Source organism: Cebidichthys violaceus, unplaced genomic scaffold (genome assembly GCF_023349555.1).
Source record: "Cebidichthys violaceus isolate CVI_PGR_0920_01 unplaced genomic scaffold, fCebVio1.0.p SCAF_9, whole genome shotgun sequence".
Lineage (NCBI taxonomy): Eukaryota > Metazoa > Chordata > Actinopteri > Perciformes > Stichaeidae > Cebidichthys > Cebidichthys violaceus.
Genome location: NW_027176975.1, coordinates 13481344 through 13498195, shown reverse-complemented (window position 1 = coordinate 13498195; position 16852 = coordinate 13481344). Strand labels below are relative to the sequence as shown.

The following is a 16852-nucleotide window of genomic DNA, read 5'->3' as shown; positions in this document are numbered from 1 at the left end:
ACTCATTGCTGTATTTGAAAATTAAATTGTATTTCATAAATATAATATAATGCCGTCAAACTATAAATTCATAAATTGCCATTTCCTGACAATTATACACATAGCAATTAGAAGAAAAAGTGCTACTCATGCAGAAGTCATTATTTGAAAATAAAAGCAATATGTTTTGAATTCAGTTTGTAATTTCCGTATTTTGCGTTTAAATGCGAGAGATTGTAAGCGGCAAGAAAACATATGAAACATCCCATTAAGAATAGGAACACAGTACTATCAGTGGGGTGACCAGTTGACCCACCGGAGTTGAACATTAAGATGTGTTCAAATGGCTGTCACTCACTATCTTCTAGTTTTGCTGAAAAACTGTCCGTATACACCAAGTGAGCTTGCCCTGACTTTGTATTCTCTTCTGTCTTTTAGTAGCCGACTGTCGACTCTTAGAGGGATTGCAGAGATATTCCTCCATCCCCACATACCTGCCTGTCAACTATCAGGTGCTCAACGCGGACTTAGCGTTCTTCCTGAAGGAAGCCAACCAGGACTTCATGAGGAACTCTAGCCTGATGTCCCGGACTGAGCCCTTCTTTATCTACCAGGCCAGAAGTTTGCCCTCAATGAACACTAGCTATGGGCCTCTCTCTATGGAGCAGCCTGTCCCTTTAGAGCTCCTACAGAGCCCGGGGACGTTTCCTGCCTCTTCTGTTTTTACCTTCAACTGGAAGGTGCAGACCTTTATCATGAATACCAGGATTCACTTGGCCAAGCCCAAAGTCCAGGTGCTGTTTTACGTCGCAGGCAGGGACTGGGACGACTACAGCGCCATCGACAAGCTGCCCTGCGTGCACATGTTTGCTTTCCATGAAACCCAGGAGGTGCGGGGCACTTGCCAGCTGAAGGGGGGGCTGGGTCTGTGCGTGGCTGAGCTGGAGCCCTTGGCCAGCTGGTTCAGCCCACCCAGTATAGTGCCAGGACGCCAGAGGAACCTGGAAGTATCTGAGGGCACACCGGTGGAGCTCTACTACATGCTGCAGTCCACAGAAGCAGGGGAGTGCCACTCAGAGGAGGCCAGGAAGGACAACTTCATCCGCTCAAGCCAGGAAGGGCTGTTTGGTTCCTACACCTCCACACCGCTGCGTAGGATCGGTGGTGTGAGGCTCTACCAGAATCCCACTCCGCCGCCCCTCGCTGAACACAGGCTTGACAACAACTTTATGGTCATGGTGCCAGCCACACCCATGAGACAGAGAGAAACCGTCTCTGCTTATATCACTGTGTCAGCCAACTCTCCTGTGGAGATGTTTACTCTCAGGTAAGAACGCTTTTCTTTTTGCTCTTCTGTGAAGTGTCTGGCTGCAGACTTTCTCTGTCAGTCTCAGACTCTGCAGTCAGTGTCTATTGACTCTTTTTTCCTTCACTTTTTTTTGTCATTCTGGCCTGCTTTAAAGATTTAGGCAGTATCCACACTGTTTTTTTAAAACATATATATCCACACTGAAACATGGCTAAATCTTACTTTCTTTCTATATATTCCTTTTATTAGCAAACACTAAGATTGTGCATCACAGACTGGCACCTGTGTTTTATCACAGCAGGTTAAACCTCTGTTCTCGCCCCTGCTCTCCACGATCACTCATATTGTGTTTCATTATAATCACAATTTAGGTGTTCTCATTGACTTATTTCTTAATTTTCTGAAGTCAAACAACTGAATCAGACAAAATGATTATTTGATTGCAGCTCACAAACGCCACCTGTTAACCAAGGTAAACAGCGATTCCTGTGCTGCGGCACTGTGGCCCTTGATCAAATCAGTATTGATCGCAAAGTCGTCTGACAACACAAACGTAAACACAAGCTGATGACAACAACTTCACTGTTTGATTGGCTGTATTGGAATTCCAAACGAGTGATGAGAGCGAGAGTTAGCACATCTTCAGATCAAGTCTACATCTGTGAAGGCATGTGTCGTTATTTTAGAGAAGTACTCTTAATTGTCCCCTGTATTCAGGCAGGTGTGTAGGAGATTAAGTGAATCTGTCAACAGTGAGCAGGAGCAGATTTTTGTTACTCGTATTAAATAACAATTTTGTCCTGTCAATTGACCTGCATCACGCATTTCATATAATAAATGACAAGTCTGCACATACACACACACAAAGAACAACCAATTCAAGGGACCAAGCCATGAGCCATCCATTAAAAAAACATGGACGGATAGTTATCTTTAGACTTGTATTATGGTATGTTATGGATAAATCACCTGAATGGATATGTTGGGTTTTTTTCGATGTTATGTGCTGGACTTCTTTTGCGGGAACCAGTTGCTAGGCAACCTGTGGAGACTCCACAAAGTTATTGTCGCACGAGAGTTGACTTTTTAAGGCCGATATAATAACAATTGTTCGGAGGAAGAAAAAGTAGATCGACGACTTTTGGCCCATCGATCGAAATAATAAATATCTAAACAAATATGTAAATCTGGAACTGAATATTAAACCAACCATCAATAAAAAATGTTGGCAATGAATTACCCCTTTATCACACTGTCATCAGTCTGAGTTTAGGAAGAGCTTAACTTCTGACATTGTTAGAATACATTATTCTTATTTGCAAAGGGCTGTGGATTGTTACTGGTCAGGATTGCTTCTGTTGCGCGTCCCATTAAAATGCTTACACACCATTATTGTTGGTGCATATTCGCGGGATAAGGAGGATCCTAAAGTGTGCGATTTAATTTCATAAATGGATAGTTACGTGGCTGGATTATTTGGAAGACAGAATGCCAACCTGGTACGTTAAAGTAACAGTCGAATGATTTATTTTCCTCCCTGTCTGCCAGGCTTGTATCGTGGACAAAGAGCTGATAGTGTTGTGTTATATATTTAAAAGGGTTTGAAAACAGGTTGTATGTGACATGAATACCACTTGACAGCTTGCTGTAAAAATCAGCTGTGGGGAAGTTTTAGTCCCCATTTTCTAACCCTATCGCCAAAATAATGTGTTGAAGGTTTTTCCACAGAATGGAGAATAACTTCATATTACGTGCACACAAATATTTTCAGCAAAAGTGGCATCATTATGTGTATGAAGCCTAAAATGATGATGTACGTCCTTGTGTGACTGATGGCTGCGCAGCTGTCGGACATTATTGGAGCCCAGCTACACCGATAAAGATAATTTGGAAAATGTCATATCAGCACAGATTAATCGGTTGACCTCTACCCCCAAGTTAGTTTTTTATGGGTTTAGTAAATAAAATAAAAAATAGTTAATTTAACATTAACTGGATTCTAGAAGTTATGTTGTTGTTTTTATCTTCTCAGGTAACCAAGCATTTCTTCCACAGTGAAAGAGCAGAGTTATCTCTAGGAAATAGCTTGATTCAGTGAAGCTGTTGATAGGTACTAATTACAGTGAAGAGAGGAGACAAAATGATTCAGATAATTGACATGCAATGCAAATGAGGATGTCATTAATTAAAATGCACGTCCATTAGTGTAATGACTGAAGCCGGTATTAATCACACTGGTTTGGAACATTTATAAACCTTCCGAGAAGCTGCAACAAGGGGTCAAGCCAATTTGTCAACCCGTGTAAATTAAAAAAAAGCCGTATGCTGAATAAGAGTGTTTTCTGCTTAGGCAAGGTGAAAAGCACAGAGGCAATTTTTAAATGAAACTTATTGTTTATTTAAAAAAAGAAGCTGTTCCACAGTCATTTTCCTCTGACAGTTGTTAAGAAATGAAAATAATTTACCCAGCTCATAGAAAAGATACACAGAGTTTGCTTGTGCTCAAAATTGGAGCTGAGGTGAAGTTCACAATAGCTGTGAAGTTTGAACAAGTTGAATACATTCTCCAGACTTATGTCCTTCTTGTGTTTCATTGAATTACCAACTAGTTTTTTTTCTGGAGCTATAAGGCATTGGAAACTTTTTTTCCCCGTATTCTAAATTGAGAAACTCTCCTTTCATCAGTCAAATGAGCTGGCCAGGCTGGCCACAGAGGCAACGCCTGTGGCGTTCTTATTTGGCAGCGTAGCGCATGGCGAGCGCAGGTTGGCCATCTGAGAGCGGCAGATATGGAAAGGCCTCCGTGTGGTCCTAGGTGATAAGACCGTCCTCGTACATGCATTTGTTAGGACGCATAATCACCAGAGCGAGAAGACTTTGATCTCTATATTCACAACATCATTATCATCTGTGTGCTGCACACTTCTGTGTTAGCCATTGTTGGCTGTGTAGCCCTGAATGCAGAATGAGCTTATGATGCTGTAAAAATCTGTCAAACAGACCTTCTGCCACTTCAGTTTTACATGTTTATCGGATGCCCGGTTTCATACAGTTAATAACAAAATCCAAGTCTGTCATACTTCATTCAGCGTGTGCATATGTATACAACACATCGGTATTAAAATGCTCTCTATCTTTCTACACATGGCGGAAAAAAGGTAAAGTCAAAAGAAAATGGCCACTGCGCCTTTTAGTAATTATTTTCTCTTCTCCAATTAAGATTTCACCTTCGTTTTATCCATTATGCTGAAAGGCTCATGCTGTGATAGATGTTATGCAATGAAAGCTAATTTCACATATTTTTAATAGCCAATCATCCGGCCAATTTATTGCTTTGTGGACTCCCAGCATGGTATGCCTTACTGGGGTATTTCAGTCTTGACATGCTACTTTTAATTTGATGGGCTCTGATTTGATATGACCTCCTCTGTGTTAATAGGCTGTGTCACTCAGAAACGGAACTTGTTTTACTGTACTTCACTTTGCTCAGATTCAGAGGGACTTTCATGTGGAGCATCAAATAGTTGCTGCTTTTAGTCACTATCATGAGTCCTCCTGATGTATGAGTATATTCCTATTTCCTGTCTCCTCTCCCTTTGACAAGCTATTGTCCACTGGAGAATAACCATTTGATTCAGAATTGAAAGATAAAACTGCCTGAATATCAATATAAAAAGACTAAGGTGTTTGTTGTTAATAATGTTTATTTTTAAACTTTTTAAAGATAAACTACCATCATCTGCATGACACTTATGCCAAGGTGGCAGGATCCACCATGTTCAAAAAACATGCCCCTTATAGTATAAGATCCTTAATAGGGATTCCAGCATAACTTGATACAGAGGTCATTCCCTGGTGGCCCTGATTTTAAAGTTTAAACATTTTTAAATGTGGGTGTCTGAATTAAACCAACAAACAGAGCAACATTAGTTTTTCTTTTTTTTCTTTTGTTGGACACTTATCTATCTGAACTTGTGAACTCTTGCACTACTACACTTGACAATACTTACTGGAGTTTAAACCATATCAATGTTTCAGAGTAAAATATTTCAATGCTATACATTTTGTGGCATTTTCCATTCAACATCAGCAGTACATTTTCAATTGCTAATAGGATCATCATGACTATTTGCTTCAAAACAGCGTTTCCAGCTTTTTAAAAAAAAAAATTAGGCATCTTTCATTCAGCCAAAATGTTCCCATTGAGATAAAGAAAATCTTCTTCAGGTAGTCCTGGTATTAAAGCAGAAGTGGGCAGCATTGCCTGAAACAAACACCACTTAAATATCATCAAATATGTACATAGTTTTATGAAATAAAGCATTTCTCATCCAGAAAAAGAGCAGAGATGATATTTTACACAGCAGATGCCATTATCGTTAAGGCCGTCATTTGTTAACTTAATTGGTGACCGACCAGACGTGTCAGGATCTATAGGTGACATTGTATTTGTTTATATAATAAAGAAAACAGGTTTTTAGAGAAACATAGTCATGGCAAAATGTAGTTTTCTTTTATTTAAAATAATGAGGAAACATTTTTAATCAACAAGTTGTTCATACAGAGCGTATCGGTAAAATGTTCACTGATGACGTATTTCATTTGTTTAGGCATGTAGTACTTAGTTTAGGTTTGAGAAGGAAATGTTATAATGTTGAACTAAAACCACAATTTAGTTACAGTTAATTACATCAAGATAGTTCATGACATTTTCTACAAGTTCACACAGCCTGCAGTCATTTTAAGGTGATAAACAAAACATCTTGTGAAAAGTACAGGGAATTATAATACATAACATCTTATGTTGGTTTTAAAGTGTCTTGTCGATGTCAAAGGATATCATCAAATATAAATTACTGTGAACAAAGCTGGATTAGACAGGATTAACTCTTTGGCAGCAGTGTATTCCTTTGCTGTATTCCTTCTTTGATATCTCTCTGCTTTATTGTGCTGGATGAGAAACAGTATCACATCATAGTCTACAGTAGAGCTGTTTCATCATGAGCAGGAGTCACTCCTTCAGAGACATTTCTGCACACCAGCAGATTCTGCACCATTGCAGGAGAGTCGAATAAAGGAAAGGACATTGAAAAGGCACTTACAACTATAATGCCATTACAATTAGTATACAAGTAATGTATGAGCTCATTATCATAATATGTTTTATTATTATTATCACTCAGTAGATGCAAATGAAATGTAGTGAAGGAAATTATTTTAAAGGATATTTTTTTCCTCCTGTAGTCTCTATGGGTATAAAGAAGAAAAAGAATAAAACAGAGCACAAAAGGAAATGGCTCTATTTTCTGTCTTGGTGCAGTGCTGCCATACAGCATGAGTCACTGTACACAGTGAGGGTCATTACATGTGTATTGTCCTCCCTGGCTGGGCTCAGCCATAATCTTAACAATAGATTAGTCGATTTAAGTAACACAACATTTCACTAGAGCAGACGGTCTCCAGAGCATATTGTATTTATAACCTCTTTGTATATTACCTAACAGACAAAAAGCTCCCCAACTGCTTTAGTGAAGTAAAAGGGGCACTCAGACACTACTGATAGGTCGACGGCCTGTTAGCGACTGTATGAAAATGATTGGGGTTGGGAGGGGGGCTGAATTGAATGTTCCAATTCTTAAAAAAGTAAGGCCCTCCCCAGGTTCATTAAAAGACGACCCACCCAATATAGCAAAATCTGTCCAGCAGAACCAGACATGTCGTCTTTTTTTATTCCACACGTCCTTTTCAAAACCTGGTACCTACATTACCCACAATGCAACTTGAATGCTGACAGTTCAGTTCAGTTCAGAGATTCAGGTGTGCTATGCTGGTAGAGGCTAATGCATCCTCAAGCAAAGATGAGGAGCGGGCTGCGGAGGCTCGGTTACCTCACCTTTCTCTAACTCCACACACACATTTTTTTTTTTCATTTCCCATCTTGTTGTCTTCAGCGCCAACCAACACTGATTCAAGTGACATCACTTGAGACAATTTATCAGATTTTGCGCCTGGCTATGTCAACAAAGCAAGGAGAAGCTAGTATACAACACACACAGAGGGAGAGCGACTTCATTCACTGCTCAGGTAGACATTACTCCACTACATCTTTAGCAAGTAGTTGTTTGCTGCTGAATGCTGAATGCTGCTTTAAATCCTCCCCATGACTAAGATAAAAACTGCAACACTTATCACCTGAATATCCCAAAATAATACTACGGTATTGAGACAACTTGTTTCACCATTGATAAAAAGGCATAGTGATATTATATACGGTGTAGATAAATACAATAGTTGTTACATAGGCACCATTACACACATCAGTACAGAAATAGAGACAATTACCAAATTTATGGCAAAAATTACAAGATCGTAAATTTTTCAGCCAGTTTGAAAAAAGAGTTACTAATAAATACATGTTTTTTTACTGCCACTAAATAAATGAACTGGGCAGAGCAGCATTTTGGGTGCTGCATGGTAAGACCAATGCAATACTTTTTCTTCACCCCCCCCCCTCCAAATTATAATAATATTTAGATCAAAATATGTTGTGTAATGTATGAAGTCTGTAACGATTGAACCGTTAACAGTTTTAATTAATTTCACTGATTAGAACAAGTTCACCATGTAGGATGCTGAAATATATTACATTTCTGTGACACCCCACTGTTCTGCCTTCTGTTATGGCAAATGAAAAATGTATTATTTTTTACTAAAAACTGTAAAGATCCACTTGCACTCTATTCTCTCACAAGGAAGGTTGAAATGAAACATAAATTTGGGATGCAAAAAAGATAAAAGACTGACTCATGCTCTCCGGCAAATGTCAGACTTTTCCCCCTCAGCTCCTGGAAAGTGTATTTGAGAGTGAGTGACCTTACATTGAGGTCTAGATCTTACAAGTGTTTTAAAAAAAAATAGTTGTTTGATCTTGCTGCCTTGGTCGTTATTTGCCTTGCCCTTAAAAGGCTCTGAAATAGGAAAGATTGGCCTAAAATTGGTTGCAAGGACTGTAAATGAATGAAGTGTGTTCAGTGCAAAGATAATAACTGTTATTGCTGTGGTTGTACTTTCATCTACATTTTATATGTGGTAAAAGGATGGAAGCTGGGCTAATATGCTTGAACGTATCCTTTGTGTGTGTCCGTGTGTGTGAAGCAGATGCACGGCAGATGCAGGTGTGTTGTGTGCACACGTACGTGACCGTACGTGTGTTTCAGCTGACGTGTTTGCCAACCAGATACACACTGCTGCTCTTCTGCGTGCAGCTTGTTTAATCGTCCGCCTCCCTTGGAGAACACTCTTCCAAACATTTGTTTGCAAACAAATTTCAATAAAACTGTCAGCCTTTTGCAATCACATTGTGTATGCATGTGTGTCTGTGTACGTATGGGAGTATTTGTGCATGTGTTTGTCTGTGTACAGAAGTGTTTGTGGTTGTTTGCTGACACGTCTGAGCACCGTGCCACACTTGCACTGTGAATACTAAAAGTATTGTATGAGCGACTGTGATGGAATCAAATTGCCTCGTCTTTACAAGGCAGTGCTTCAGTGAACAAATTATCTACCATTACGCTTCATTATGTGTACTGATGGACAACAGTGACTAATGTATGCAAGAGGCAGGGGCCTAAAATATCAGCAGGGGCGGGATAGAATCGAATAGAAGAGAAGAAAAGCGTTAAAAAACGTCTTATTTGATAGATAGATAGATAGATAGATAGATAGATAGATAGATAGATTGAAACTGTATTCATCCCCAGGGGGAAATTAGTTTGTAGCAGGAGCAATTTACAGAGTAAAATAAAATATAAAATACTACATATGGAAATGCACAATGTATACAGTACAATAAAACAACAAAATTTGGGGTACAAGTCGTACTTCCGTAGTACCATATACCAGTGGCGGACCGTGCATTTTATACCTGGGCCTTCTGTGCTGTCCTACTAGACTTGAGCCATGTCCTAATAAGCTCATTATGACGCCACAGCTATGGTTATTTGTTTCTAGGGGTGTAATAATACACGTATTCGTATTAAACCGTTCAGTACGAGGTTTAAGAACCAAAAAATACGTTTGAATAATACTAGTGCATTTGGAAAATGCAGAAGCTTAAATTGTGGGAAATATAATGTTTTCAGTGGACTGCGCTCACGTAACAGACAACAGGCTTTGTGACCACTGAACCCGGAACAATAACAAAAAACAGCTGAGGATGCGCCACCGCACGTGTCTTCAGGGGGGCTAAGCTAACTAGCTTAATTGTCAATAACCCCGCGCATGACGGGATGCTTCGTAATTAACAGACAATGCATAAAGTCCAAATCTATGTAATTAACACAATGACAAGAAAAACTCACAAGAACCAGTCACATATATTTATGTATAACAAAGCAACAAACCAATCCAGCAACACTGCAGCGCTAGAGCACGAGCCATTCATATTATTCATAAAAACGACATGATAGACAAATGAACACAGTAGAAACGCTACTGCAGATATAAAGACTCAAAATCAGTTAACTTACCACAGCTGCTCTTCACTTAAAGACAAAGTCCACTCAGGTCTCTCCAAATGTTTTCAAAAGCACATAGCTTGTGCGTATCCTGTCGTGTAGCTGCCTTGGTTAGCGTAGCTCCAAACACCAAGAGCTCAGTTGCAAATGAAACGCATTCTTAGCCATAAAATGTGCAGCGCTTCCCCGCCGCTGTCAGCCAGAAATACCGTTTGTACAAATCCTTTTCCATGCTGGGTCAGGGCTGCTAGCTGTGGGCTTGACCGGCCCTTTGATAAGATGTCCAGCTTTTCTGGAAATGTCCTTCTCCAGAAATTTATTTAAAAACACTAAAAATGTCATGTTAATGTCATAACTTCTTACATATGTTTCAACTTGAACTCTTACTAAACACTAAGATCTGCTAGCTAGCTTTCTGTTTGACAAAAGTCACGCTGGCCCACTGACCAATCATGGCGCACCTTAATGCTGACGTACTTAGCAGGCTACCTGGGAAGCTGTGGCACGTCAACGAATACGCCCAACATGTCAAACTAAAGATCTGATTGGTTGAAGACGATGACAATCAACAATATCGTCCCCATATACTTTAATCTGCAAGGTCTACCCAGAGAGCATCGGGCCTCTCTCCTTACATAGAGAAATAGAGGCTGAATCTGATTGGATAAGAGCTCTACTTAAAGCAAGCTGCACTGGAAGCAGAGCAACTGAGGAAGACAGGAGCTGTGCAATGAGAAAATAAGCTAATGGGAAAAAAATTATAATACTTGTAGTGTATTTGTGAAAAAATATTAAATTATAAAATAGCTATAACTTTGTGATTCTGTTTAGACCAGCAGAGAAGGCTTAGCTGGCCCTGACAGCCCACCACTGCCGTATACACTTTAAACCAGATACACCCGAGGGTCCCCCATTTGGACGCAGAGTACATCAAAACTTAGAGAGTTTTGTGTTAAAAGTAACTGGCAGAGAACCCACGAAGAACGAATATAGTGATGTTATAGTTCTGCAGAAACCTCAGCGTCCTGGGAACAACATGAACTAGGTCACTTCTACATGAGACAAACACATCTCCCATCAGCCAAGCAAACAAATAACAAAATATCATAAATCATACTCGATATGACTGGGACAGACCGGAGAAAAAGGCTGCTACACTCCGTTAGCAACGTGCTACCTACGAACATGCAGCATGAAAAAGCACGAGCGCCTGACGGAGATTACGGACATAGTTTCCATTTCTCTCCCCGGTAAACCATCGCAGAGATATTCAGCTTCGAACACAAAAAGTCACACAGCTTTCATCGAATATTGTACTTACTTTTGGTCGAATCTCAGCGAAAAAATGGAATATCTCCGTACTTCCAACACATGTTTGTCCAGCTGCTGGTGCTCCGTGTGAATCCGTTCGATTCGTGTCTCTCCGACACTCCTCGGATTCTTGGGAGGGTTGGAAGCTCAGCAAATCAGATTTCAGAGCTGGACCTTTTTGAGCTTTATTGGCTAATAGTGCTGTCAATCATCTAGCTTTCAATTCCAGGGAATTCTATTGGCTCCTACGGTTCGAAGGATGTCTCAATGGTGAAAATCGGAGAAGGGGGGGCTGAGATACAGCCCTGAACAGAGAGTCGAAGCAGGATTTGACCTTAAACTAAATAACTAAAAAGGGCATAGAAAGAGCTTAAAACACTCAAAAAAGGTCCAATCTTCGGTCTATTGATTCAATGAACATCATGAGTGATACATAGAAGTGATATAGAGTGTTTTTGAATTTTAAAAATACTTTTTTATTCAAATATTGGAGTATTTGATCAGTTTTCTAATTTGAAATGCTCTATATTTCATAAATGTTTCACTGTATCTATGTATAGCTGTGTATATAGAGCCTATATCAGTTGTTCTAAGAGCCCAGCATATTAAAAGTCTTGGATACCCATACTTTCCAAAAAACAATACCCTAAAAGTGCTGTTTTTCAAGATCGAGCTTTTGAGTTTTCCAAGTTCTGCTGTGTTCCATCCTTATCTTATGTGAACCAGTAACATGTATTCTGATAGTTCCATGATTTTTCTCATCTCAAAAATATATAAAAAAAGTTTTTTTTTTTTTTTGTTTGTTTTTTTTTATTTATTTTTTTTTTTTAATACAATTAATTAGGTATTTCTTATCTTTATTCGAGCTGAGGCCTGCAAATAGGCCTCGTTTTTAAAAGGTTTTAATTAAAGCCATAGATTTTACTTTTTTTCTTGATAATTGACTGAAATGATCACCATTGAAATTCTTGCAGATTAATTTGCTGTCAAGAATTTGACAATTGTTTTAATTGGTTAATGAGTCATTTATTAATCAACTAATCATTTCAGCTCAAGAAAGAATTCCCCAGACTGTCCTCCCGCTTATCAACCACGGTGGCTTACATGAGCCAATAGTAATTCACATGACACTGCAATTCTGTGTGCTGAATGTGTCAGAAACATGTGCCTCTTTGATTTTGAATTATCTAACAATGTGTTAATTTGCACATGAAACAGAATCATTTATTCTTCTAATTCGACAACACTAAAGGCCTAAAGGCTGACAGAATGCGAGTGAAGTATTCAGATCCTTTATTTACATTTTTTAAAAGTATGTAAGTAATATCAGCAAATGTATCAACAATATACTTAGTCTGCAGTAAAATGGCCCATGTTAGTGTTTTACTACTATATATAATCAATATTACTGCAGGATTAATGTCTTTATTATTTTATTATATTTGAAGCACAATCCTTGAGTAAATGTACTTAGTTACATTTCACCAATGGCTGTAGGCATGTTGTTTCAGTTAGCAGCTAGCTTGGAACAAAAGTCCCAAAACAACGAATAATTCATGGAAATATATAAATAACTGCTCATGTTGAGAAATGGATAGCAACATAAATGGTAGCTGGCTTATTATAAGACATAAGACCACAACGCACAGATGAACTCAGTGGTTACACACACCAATTCATTATAGTGCAATCTCATTTGTAAGCCATCATCGCTGGCTATAAACAGCCTCTGAATCAGCAACCACTGCTTCTGCAGGGGGAGAATATGTGATGAAAGACTAAGAAAATGTCTTGTCATTTATTGGCAGGCATTGAAGCCATAAGCCATTTTGAAAAAATATCTTCTCCATTTGAAAGTGGGGGGAAAAGAAGCACTCCGGGGACAAGATATAGATGGTTAAGACTAAACATATCTGAGAAAGCAGCTTCAAACGTGCATTAAATAAATCTTGTCAGATGTCTCCCAGTCATAATGAATAATTTCTCTGTAGTTTGTTTATATTTAGTTGGTGAGAGTTTGCAGTGTGATTTGGCAACCTGCAGCAGATTGCTTATGCATTTCCAAAACAAACTGTCTTCTTTTCTGTTAAAGGTGGCCAATAGTGTCAACAGCAGAGACTTTCTTGGATGCAATAATATACATTCCTTGAAAAACAAACAAAAAAAACCAGCAACAACGGCGCACAGCACTGGGATGTTTAGGAGCTATTTTCTTTCCACGTAGTGAGAAGTCCCCTCACGTTTTCATTAAGGCAGCACAACAGGAGCCACAAGGTGTCAAATATCAACGTCCCTTATGCTGAACTTGCCTATTTAAATTTGTTCCTTTATGATTGTTACATTTGCATAAGATGGCCTTGCCAGCGGGCTACTAAGGTTCTGTTAACAAACACTGCTGCCAAAAATCTGGATGCACGGAGAGGTGGAAACAGTGTAATAGAGCAGGGCAGAGTGGTGCATAGCTCCCACATCTAGCCCCCATCATTCCCACACAGCTCCACGGGGGGTCCCATCATCCGCCTCGGCTCCTTCTAGTCTCTCTCTTAGTGGAAATACAGTGTTGCACATCCAGGAACAGCTTTCATATATAATTAGACAGCAATACGGATATACTGATGGCTTTCTCGTTACATAGGGGGATGTTTTCCCTTGCAACCTGATGCATATGTATGGTGTTATATTTGTGTCTCAATTATGAAAAATGTTTTGTGCAGAAAAAGAATGTACTTCTTATTTTAGAATTATTGAACGCCATGATTCAGATATTTTTAACATTACAGTCAACAGTGCATAATACAACTTGCAACTCTGCAAAAGAGACAAAAACATGTAAAGAAGTATTAAATATGTGACAATATAAAGTAGAAGGATATGGTTTTTTTTAGGGTATGTTATTAACAGGGATTACTGGATCATATTTGAACCCCTCAAAGCTCTTTGCATGCTCCCCTCAGAAACCAGCAGGCAGTCTCCTCTGACACGTGTGCATATAACAGCTAATGTGTGCATATTCGAATGGTCCACGTGTGGGAGTTGCCATTGATGTCTGATACTGCAGTGGACGCTGTGGACAAATTTACCACAATCATATAGTAATGCCCCTGCAGGAGAAGAAAGTAGAAAAATTGGCACATGACGGTACTTTGTTAACAAAAACAAATTCAACTTTTAAATGAGTTGACTGGGATTTGGTTACATTTCTCCTAATGTATAGCTTAGCAAACTAACTGAGTAAACAGATCAAACATCAAGACAAATGTTTAAGAGCTGAAACCATCACCAATTATATTTTCACCACAAGAAACATTTTTTCATGCAGTTATTATTATGTCAAAAACAATTTAATTTGAGCAGACAAAAATGGATTATATGCTCAATAAACGTATTTTTCAAGATTTTTGCTATCCACATAAATAACCAAAAAGAACTTCTCTCATTCAGTCATCTTGTCCTCTATTCTTTTTGTGATGAGTATTTCTGTACAAAATATTATTAATGCACTTGCAAAAAAAACTTTTCTGTGTTCAAAATATCCCATTTTCTTTTCCAAATGTAGAGACAAATCATGGTTAAAAAAAAAAGAACAACTCCATCTTGGATTTCAGCGGCAGTCACAGTGTTCTCCACCACCAATCATCCAGAAATTATATAAAGATGACTTTATCTTTCTGTTTGATCCACTGATTACATTTGTAACTGACTGTTACAGGTAAGATCAGCATGCTAATTGTATGTTTTATAAAGGCTAATAGAGGCCAAGCTCCCACCACTAATGAATATATTGACAAGAAAAGAGCCTCAAAGATCACAATACGTTCCCGCTCTCAACATTATAAATGCAGCAGTAATTATGTCTTTGAAGAATGACTGAATTTAATTACAATAATTCACTCTGTTATTCGGCACTAACTAATAGGTCAGCTTATTCAGTCCCCAGTCTTTCACTTACACTTTTGTTTGCCCCTTTTATTCCCTTCTAAGCATAAACATGATCAAAGCGTTTCTCTTTTAATTAATTACAGTCTCTAAGCTAGACCCTGTTAGCGGGTAGCTTCATGTTTAATTTAGAATCAGTATTGTAAGGATTCTTCCCGGCTTGTATTCATAGTTGTCCATCTCAAAGTCCTGATTTAAATGATATACAGTAGTCTTTTGTAAAGCATTGTCATTCATCATTAAAGAGGAGACTCCTTGAACAAATCAATAAATTACAATAATGATTTATAGTTTATTACACTCATCAGTGGTGATATTTATTATATAACACAATCTAAGACGAAGCAGAGAGGTTTATTTGATTTTATAAAATGTGCTAAAAGAACCATCAATCTATCACCCTCATGATGCAACTATAGACACGCAGACTACACTTAAAACTCAACTCCCTGGCTCACTTTATTCTATCGTCCATTCGGCCTTGAATGATGCTCAGCTTATTAGCAGTCAGGAAGTACAGAGATATGATTTAATGCCATTTATTGGAGGGAACACAATAAGACAAAATTGAATAGTTTCCTGATTCATTTTCATGGACTTTAATGTGCCTTTAAAACTCTGTAATTGGCACTGTAACGGGTTGTATTATATCATCCCTGACACTTGTAGCAAGTTGTTCACTGACAGTGGCTAATTATCTCAGTTAGCTGCATTATTGCTGTTATGGGGAGTAAAATAAAAAAGTAGTCAGCGGTTATAGGCATGGTGATTCTCGAGGGCTCTCTCACTACTGCATTCTTCTGGCATCCACACAAGAATAGAAATAAGAGGATTATATTTCCACCACATACAAGTGCAATCAAATTCATCAGATGCTTATTCAATTTGGAAGACATAGGACATTTTTCAGTAACACTTTATAATAACTACACACTATGAAGCATTAGTTAAGTAAACACTTAATTCATCATTTATAAAGCATTGTTCCTACATACCCATTAGTATACAATTCATAACAGTTATAAATGTTTTATTCTTCATTAATAAGCTTGTCTATTATGTGTTTGGTGATTATGTTTTCATCCTTTATAAATGATGGATTCCCCATTTGTAAATTAAGTATTATATATATTACAAACCAATTATTGAGTTGTAGATGATTAATAACATCCTTATATATATATATATATATATATATATATATATATATATATATATATATATATATATATAATGATTTAGATATGCAATAATGGTTAGGGAATATATGTTAATGTTAATATATGCTTTATAAATGCGTATTAATAGTGCAATTCATGATTAATTCAGGTAGTTACTAGTCATTTATTAAGTATTTTGTGTGACCTCATCTAAAGTGAGGACTATCTATGCTTTACAAAGCATTTATAAATGACATTGAAAGGCCATCAGTGCCTCGAAACCCACAAAAGTCTGTTATCTTCTCAACAGAAAAGGCAAAATGCAAAGTGATAAAGAACATATCAATATTTATTACAAGATACAAACAATGTACTTGTATTAATACAAACCTCTCAGCCATTCATTCGTAAAAAAACTGTCTCCTGGATCGCTCTATTTACAACGACGGTAACGCCGTGGCGTGCGCCGTCTCAGGACCTCTAGTTAGTGACTTGCTACCAGGAAGGCTAGCTACATACTCATCCTCCATCATGCGTAACGTTGTGACAGCTGACGGGTCTCCAATGCCCGTCAGCTGTCATTAAGTCAGCGTTTTCCATAGCGTAAGGGCACTTCCGTATCAGTTCCTGAGCGAAACGTT

The 16852-nt window shown here is 38.2% G+C and overlaps 1 protein-coding gene across 1 annotated transcript in view; it reads left to right on the top strand.

Moving 5' to 3' along the window:
* si:dkeyp-14d3.1 (transmembrane protein 132C) overlaps positions 1 to 16852 on the top strand; it is a 135915-nt gene that overhangs the window by 30185 nt on the left and 88878 nt on the right. Inside the window, exon 2 of the mRNA XM_068703795.1 lies at positions 418 to 1306. Within this exon, the coding sequence (XP_068559896.1) occupies positions 418 to 1306 (889 nt within the window). The remainder of the gene's footprint in view (positions 1 to 417; positions 1307 to 16852) is intronic.